The 7,500-nt window shown below is 50.6% G+C and overlaps 2 protein-coding genes across 2 annotated transcripts in view; both read left to right on the top strand.

Annotated features, from left to right (window-relative positions):
- Positions 1 to 3,393, top strand: part of cox18 (cytochrome c oxidase assembly factor COX18) — a gene marked incomplete at both ends in the record, with an annotated part of 8,183 nt that extends 4,790 nt beyond the window's left edge. The window contains 5 exons of the mRNA XM_080526980.1: positions 674 to 774; positions 1,034 to 1,200; positions 1,483 to 1,598; positions 2,192 to 2,299; positions 3,223 to 3,393. Of these exons, the coding sequence (XP_080383106.1) occupies positions 674 to 774; positions 1,034 to 1,200; positions 1,483 to 1,598; positions 2,192 to 2,299; positions 3,223 to 3,393 (663 nt within the window). The remainder of the gene's footprint in view (positions 1 to 673; positions 775 to 1,033; positions 1,201 to 1,482; positions 1,599 to 2,191; positions 2,300 to 3,222) is intronic.
- A 1,502-nt stretch (positions 3,394 to 4,895) lies between these two features.
- Positions 4,896 to 7,500, top strand: part of igfbp7 (insulin-like growth factor binding protein 7) — a 13,780-nt gene continuing 11,175 nt past the window's right edge. The window contains exon 1 of the mRNA XM_080525529.1: positions 4,896 to 5,332. Within this exon, the coding sequence (XP_080381655.1) occupies positions 4,909 to 5,332 (424 nt within the window). The 5' untranslated portion in view covers positions 4,896 to 4,908. The remainder of the gene's footprint in view (positions 5,333 to 7,500) is intronic.

Below are 7,500 nucleotides of genomic sequence, written 5' to 3' on the forward strand. Positions count from 1 at the left end.
CTCAGCCATGAGAACAACCATGTTGGAGAGACTTTGACTATGAGAACTTTATTAAAAACTGAGACCAGACTGGGGGGAGAGAGAGGGATGATATACACAGAGAGAGAGAGACAAAAAAAAGACAGAGAGAGAAACGGAGATTGCTCCCTCATGACCAAGTGTCCCTGGCTGCTCCAGAGTGCTCTCTCCCTCCCTGTCTCTCTCCCTGTCTCTCCCTCCCTGTCTCTCTGTCTCTCTTTCCCTCTCTCTCTCTGTCTCTCTCCCTGTCTCCCTCTCTCTCCCTCTTCCTCCGTCCTCTCCCCCCCCCCCCCGGCCGTTGGCTAATTTAGAGCCGCTGGCTGTGCTTCAAACAGCAGCCAGGCAGGAAGCCAGCGATCACTACAGGAAGTACCCCCTCTCCTCCTCCCCCTGTCCCCCTCTCCTCTACCCCCTCTCCTCCTCCCCCTGTCCCCCTCTCCTCCTCCCCCTGTCCCCCTCTCCTCCTCCCCCTGTCCCCCTCTCCTCCTCCCCCTGTCCCCCTCTCCTCTACCCCCTGTCCCCCTCTCCTCCTCCCTCTGTCCCCCTCTCCTCCTCTCCTATAACCCCATCCCCCTCTCCTCTACCCCCTCTCCTCTAACCCCATCCCCCTCTCCTCCTCTCCTCTAACCCCATCCCCCTCTTCTCCTCCAGCTAGATCGAGGCTCTGCAGGGGGAGATAGCTGAGCTGGCCAAGAGGCTCCACTACGAGGTCTCCATGAGGGCCAGGGAGAAGGGCTGGACGGAGAAAGACTGCCGGTATGACCTTTCACCTCTGACCCCCCCCCCCACCCCCCCCCGTCTCTCTCGGGGAGGCCGGCGCCAAACATGAAGCTCTAGAAATAAGAAATAAGAACCCCAACCCCCCCCAACGACAATATGAACCCCAACTGCCCCACCCCACAACGCTACACGCTGGCTTGTTGTCTGGGGCAACGCTCTCTTGATCTGTCAGCGAGGGACATTTAGGAAGTGAGGACCGTGTGTGTGTGTGTTCCTTCCTTCCCTCCCTCCTCAGGTACCAGTTTAAGAAGAACCTGAAGCGGATCGTGTTGGAGCTGTACGTCAGGGACAACTGCCACCCGGCCAAGGCCAGCCTGCTGGTGCTGGTGCAGCTGCCCATGTGGGTGTGCCTCTCCCTGGCCCTGCGGAACTTGAGCCTGGGCATGTCTGAGGCCTACTCAGGTAAACACCAACAACGCTCCACCCTCCCTGTCCACTCTCTACTGTCTCCCTGGCCCTGAGAAACTCCACCTCAGGAAAAACAACAGGCCCTCGTTATCAGATGCTACGAGGATAAAACTCAAGAGTGGGCCAGGAGGTTTTCCTCTGCCGGGTCCCACGGTCATGAAAAAAAAAAAAAAACGAGCCCCTAACTGTGCGTATTGTGTGAAGGTTGATGAAACCAATGCTGTGTGTTTTTTCTCTCTCTCTCTCTCTCTCTCTGTGTGTGTGTGTGTGTGTCAGGGCTGCAGCTGGAGCTGGCAGCAGGGGGCGCCCTCTGGTTCTCTGACCTGACGGCTCCAGACGCCACCTGGCTGATGCCTGTCGCCCTGGGCGTCGTCAACCTGCTCCTCACAGAGGTGAGGTCACTTCCTGGGACACTTCTGTCTGCCTGCCGTACTTCCTGCCTGCCGTTCTAGTTCCTTCCTTCCCTCCCTCCCTCCCTCTCTCCTTCCTTCCTTCCCTCCCTCCCTCCTTCCCTCCCTCCATCCTTCCTTCCCTCCCTCCCTCCCTCCCTCTCTCTTTCCTTCCCTCCCTCGTTCCTTCCCTCCCTCCCTCCTTCCCTCCCTCCCTCCCTCCTTCCTTCCCTCCCTCCCTCCCTCCCACCCTCCCTCCTTCCTTCCATCCCTCCCCCCCACCTTCCTTCCTTCCCTCCCTACTGCACGTACGATGACTGTTGTATAGTTGATTCAGTTACGTAGACAAATGTACGTGCTTTGGATGAAAGCGACTAAATGACTCTTGTATGTAAATGAAGACGGTGTTTCCCTCGGTTGCTATGGGAAGGTTGAGATCCTGACCTTCAGCTTCTTCCGAGTAAAGGCTTGTTGACGTTCCTCTGCAATCTCTGGTTGTGTGTTTACTTTCATCCTCCTCCTCTCTCTCTCCTCTCCTCCTCTATCCTCTCTCTCTCACTCTCTCCTCTCCTCTCCTCTCTCTCTCTGCTGGTCAGATATTTGCCCTGCGAAGGCTAGAAGCTTCCAAGTTCCAGAAGTTTGGGACCAACTTTATCAGAGGGGTTTCCTTGGTGATGATCCCCATTGCTGCTACCGTGCCCTCGGTGAGTGTGAATGTGTGAATGTGTGAATGTGTGAATGTGTGAATGTGTGAGTGTGTGTGTGTGTGTGCGTGCGCGCGTGCGCGTGTGTGTGTGTGTGTGTGTGTGTGTGTGTGTGTGCGCGCGCACATATACCACATTACACCAGCCACTGTTCTCACACACACACACACACACCACATTATACCACATTACACCAGCCACTGTGGTTGATGATGAAGACGACACAGATAGTTCCAACAAGTCCACTTACCCATGATGCACTGCTCTAGGCGTCCCGTTCTTATCTGAGTGGAAGAGACAGACACACATGCACACACACTCACACGCACACACACACACATTGAGGCATAAACATTTGTAACATATGTTTACGTCACATATACTACATACACACACACATAAACATACATTTACCCTCACACACACACACACCAACGTAAACATAGAAGACACAGATACAAACACACACACACACACACGGTTGAGTTGAAGTTGCGACAGACCCGTTTGTGCCTAAAGAGTCCCATCATGCTTTGAAAGCTATCGCCCTCTCTCTTTCTCTATCTCTCTATCTCTCTCTCTTTCTCCATCTCTCTCTCTCTATCTCTCTCTCCCTCCATCTATCCCTCTCTCCCTCTCTCCCTAACTCCTTCCCTCCCTCCCTCTCTCTCTAAGGTACAGTGTTGTAACCTCTGTCTGTCTATCTTGGTCATCTTGTGTGTGTGTGTGTGTGTGTGTGTGTGTGTGTGTGTGTCTGTCTATCTGTCTATCTTGGTCATCTGGGGTGTGACGATGTTGTGTCTACTCTGGAGCACCATGCTGGTTACTGAATGAACCTTTCTGCTGCAACACACACACTGACAACACACACACACACTTTTTGGTTTGTTTACTGGCTGACCTCTCCCCCCCCCCCCCTCTAGTCCATGGCAGTATACTGGCTGACCTCCAGCTGCGTGGGTCTGGGTCATAACCTCCTGCTCCGCTCTCCTCGGCTCCGCCGGCTGTGTGGTCTCCCCGCCTCCCGCCTCGACTCAGACACGCCCTACCGTGACATCGCCAACGCCGCCGCTGCTAAGTACCTCAAGTGGTAGCCAGCAGAGAAGGGGTTAACATACTTAAACCCCCTCCTCCCCCGGGCGTTGAGGAGGGGGAAGGGACCCTCTGGGTGTGAAGGCGTTGCCACGCCAACGTGTGTGTCACAGACGTTGTGTACAGCTGCATGCATGTCCAGCCCTCCCTGCCCCATCTGACTACCCTGGTTACCATGGCGATTGAAGCTAACCCTCCTCCCTGCACTACCTGACTATCCTGGTTACCATGGTGACTGATTGAAGGTAACCCCTCCCTGACAACCCTGGTTGCCATGGTGATTGAAGGTAACTCCTCCTCCCTGCACTACCTCACAACCGTGGTTACCGTGGTGATACACTGTACTGTACAGGTGTGTTTTCATGTGCAGGAGTTGACTGTGGTTTGTGGGCCTGGGCCAGGTTTGGACCCGCTGGTACTGAGGTTCTGCCTGCATCTGGATGGGCTCTAGCTAGACGTACTGTACTGTTTATGGCTGCGTTCGTAAATTCGCTCTGGAAATCTGATCAGCACTCATGGAATGCCTCTTGTCCAATCAAATGACTTGGTCCCTTTATGACGTTGAACCCAGTGTGCGCTCCGGCGCTCTCAGAGCGAATTTACGAACGCAGCCTATATGTTGGGTCACAAGGGAACTGCAGTGTGTTATGGGAAATGTAGTTTATTATGTGTCACAAAATAACCTCTAAATGTTGGTCAGTAGGCAGATATTGTAAAGAGCAACCTCTAGCCTTTATAGCCTTTATTTATGTAAACCAGCTCCTTACCTTCTTGTGATTTTATTCTTTTTCTAAAAGTGTTTTTTTTCCCTTTCCTAACACCAGGGGAGCCACCCCTCCTAAATTTCGTTGTTTGGTACCTGTACTGTAGCAATGACAAATAAAGTCCATTCATCCATTCATTCATTCATTCATTCATTCATTCATTCATTCATTCATTCATTCATTCATTCATTCATTCATTCATTCATTCATTCATTCATGTGTTTATGAACAATACTGTTGGATTGATTGATGTTGTCATGGTGAATGTGTGTGTTTGTGAGGGTGAAACTTGGACAAGACACCCTGAGCGTTTAATATATATGGTGTATATTGTGAAAGTGATGCAAAAATGTGTACTTCATGAATAACACCCTGCTTGATCCTACTTTCCTAAATATTGGTTTAGAAATATATTATATATAATTATTATTGATGTTGATATATTGCTGTATTTAATAATTGCATTAAACAACTGGCTTACTGTATTGTGTGTGTGTGTGTGTGTGTGTGTGTGTGTGTGTGTGTGTGTGTGTGTGTGTGTGTGTGTGTGTGTGTGTGTGTGTGTGTGTGTGTGTGTGTGTGTGTGTGTGTGTGTGTGTGTGTGTGAGAGAGAGAGAGTATGAGAGTGGGTTGGTTAGTTAGAGGCGGGGTCAAACTTTAACAAAACCTCCGACAAGAACCGTTCAGAGCTTCAGAGTGAATCAAACGTTCAACACTTTACAGTCCCCGGTAGTAAAACTCTCTGAACCAGACATGTTGGTGCTTTACGCCGTCGTGGTGTCGCTGTCCGTCTTCTCTGCCTCCGCGGGTCGTGTGGCGCGCAGCTGCGGCACCTGCGAACCCAAGCTGTGCGACCCCCTCCCGGCGGGGGGCTGCCAGGGCGGCACGGTGCTGGACTCCTGCGGCTGCTGCTCTCTCTGCGCGGCGGGCCAGGGCGAGCCCTGCGGGGGGAGAGGGTCCACGGCGCAGCGATGCGCCTCCGGGCTGGAGTGCGTCAAAAGCGACAAGGACAAGAAGACGAAGCTCGGCGTCTGCGCCTGCAAGAGCAACTACGAGGTGTGCGGCACCGACGGCGTCACGTACCCGACCGGCTGCGACCTGAAGACGGCCAGCCTGCTGGCGGTGACGGAGGAGAGGCCAGAGATCAAGGTCCTGACGAAAGGGAAATGCGCCACAGGTGAGAGATGTTCTAAACAGCTGACAGGTAGCGGCCAAGTCTAGGCATATCGTGACGTTAGAATTATAAGGTTCTATCTCCATTTTTGTCAAAATTGAGTTTTTTTACATAATCTGAACCATTAGGTGTTTATTAATGCCTGTGTGGTGTTATTTTTAAAATGTTGACATTTTTGAGTTAGTAATTAATAAAATACAAAGGTTCCATCTCACAAAACATAATGGAATGTAAAAACGTTGACGCTCAATATCTCTGAACTGCCCTAAACGGAGATAGAACCTTATAATTCTAAGCTCACGATATTTAAATGTACCTGCTCGTTAGGTCTCCAGACAAGTACCACGTCAGAAAAGAACGGTCTACTCTACTGCCCACTCCGACGGTAGAAACGGATTGGATTGGACACATTTTATCCAATGTGATGTATTATCTAGTTTTCCCTAGGCATTTGACCGTCTAATATCTTGAGATATACATCAAATACGCCAGTAATGTTCCTATTCAACCAGGTGTTAATAATAATAATAATAATAATAATAATAAACTCTGTTTATATAGCACCTTTTTAAAACAATGTTACGAAGTGCTTTACAAATAGATAAAACAGATATGCTACAGTAATCATATGGAACAAATACATTTCGACCGTGACTATGTTCCAATCTCAAGTCGTGAGTTCTGCTCCTCAAACTAAAGAGTCTTTCTAGTCTAGGGACAAGTTTGATTATGACATTATACTTTTACTGGCTGTACTTCTGGCTAAATGGGTAAAATGTTGTGCAATTTCAGGGACCTTTCTTCTTGTGTGCACTGCTGAATAATTTTGATGTGTTGGTGTTTACGCATTGTAAAATACCCTCATTGTGCGCAATCAATGTAGATTATCGTAAGCGACTGTCACAATACGCAGATTTTCCTTGGGACGCAGAATGAGAGAGCGCTTTACATTCGTGAGAGCTGTAGAAGGTCAGTGGCGTTGTCTAAGTACAAGTTAAAGTTTCGTTTATTTTTCATGACGTATGCATGTACACAATGCAACGAAATGCCTTGGGCAGAGCAGCGCTCAACAACAATAGAATGAATAAGTATAATAAGATAATAGACATTTTTTACAATAATAATAATAATTATTATATATGTGGATGTAGCAGCAGTGGTCAGTCAGGGTCCAGCCCTGGGTGGGGGGCTTCAACCCCTTGTTGTCTCTCTCCTCCTCTCTCTCTCTCTCTCCTTATCTCTCTCTTCTCTCATCTCTCTCTCTCTCACCCCACTTCTATCCTCTGGGGCGTAGCAGTGTTCAGGGTCTTTCCCTGGGCGTAGCAGCGGGTGGTGGAGGGGTGTACGTCATCTCCTCTCCATCTCTTCCATCACAACCATCCATCTGAGCACCCTCAACACCACGGTGTCCAGTCTATGCTGGGTGGTGGCCCCTTCCTCTTCCTCTTCCCCTCCTCCTCCTCTTCCTCTCCTCCACCTCCAACTCTCCCTCCTCTTCCTCTCCCTCCTCTCTTTCCTCCACGTCCTCCTTCCTTCTTCTCCGTCTCAATAGTCTAAAACTACTCCCTCTCCTTATCTCCCTTTCTCCTTATTGCCATGTGTCCTTGTCTCCTTCCCTTCATCTGCACTGATCTGAGAGAACAGGACACCCCCCCCCCATTTTAGATGATTGAGAGCCCCCCCCCCCAGCCTCTGAACAGACATGTCTGACATTCCAGTCCCTAGGGAAGGGCTTTGAGGCTTTGTAAAGGCAGCGAGGTGCTAACCGCTAACAGACACACAGACAGGCCTGTTGGTTTAATGTAGCGAGGTGCTAACGGCTAACAGACACACAGACAACAGGCCTGTTGGTTTAATGCAAAGCCTCTTCGGTGTTTAGTTCACTGAACCTTCACAGGATCCATTATAGCTGCATGCCGGGTGAGGATTAGGCAGGCGAGCAGGGGTTTGGAGGGAGGGGGGGGAGGGGGGATAAGAGGGGATGGGGGGGGGTCGCTCGCTGGCACGCCACGTGAGAGGCCCAGAAAAGGGCTAATTTGGCACAGTGTCCGACAGGGGGGGGTCAGAGGTCAACCTCAGCGAGCTCTTATGAAGGGGGGGGGGGGGGTCAATGTTCGTGTGATGTTGGGGTCAAGTTCAAGGTCAACTTTCATCTGATCAGACAACAGTCT

The sequence above is a fragment of the Nansenia antarctica genome (genome assembly GCF_963989245.1).
Source record: "Nansenia antarctica genome assembly, chromosome: 3".
Lineage (NCBI taxonomy): Eukaryota > Metazoa > Chordata > Actinopteri > Argentiniformes > Microstomatidae > Nansenia > Nansenia antarctica.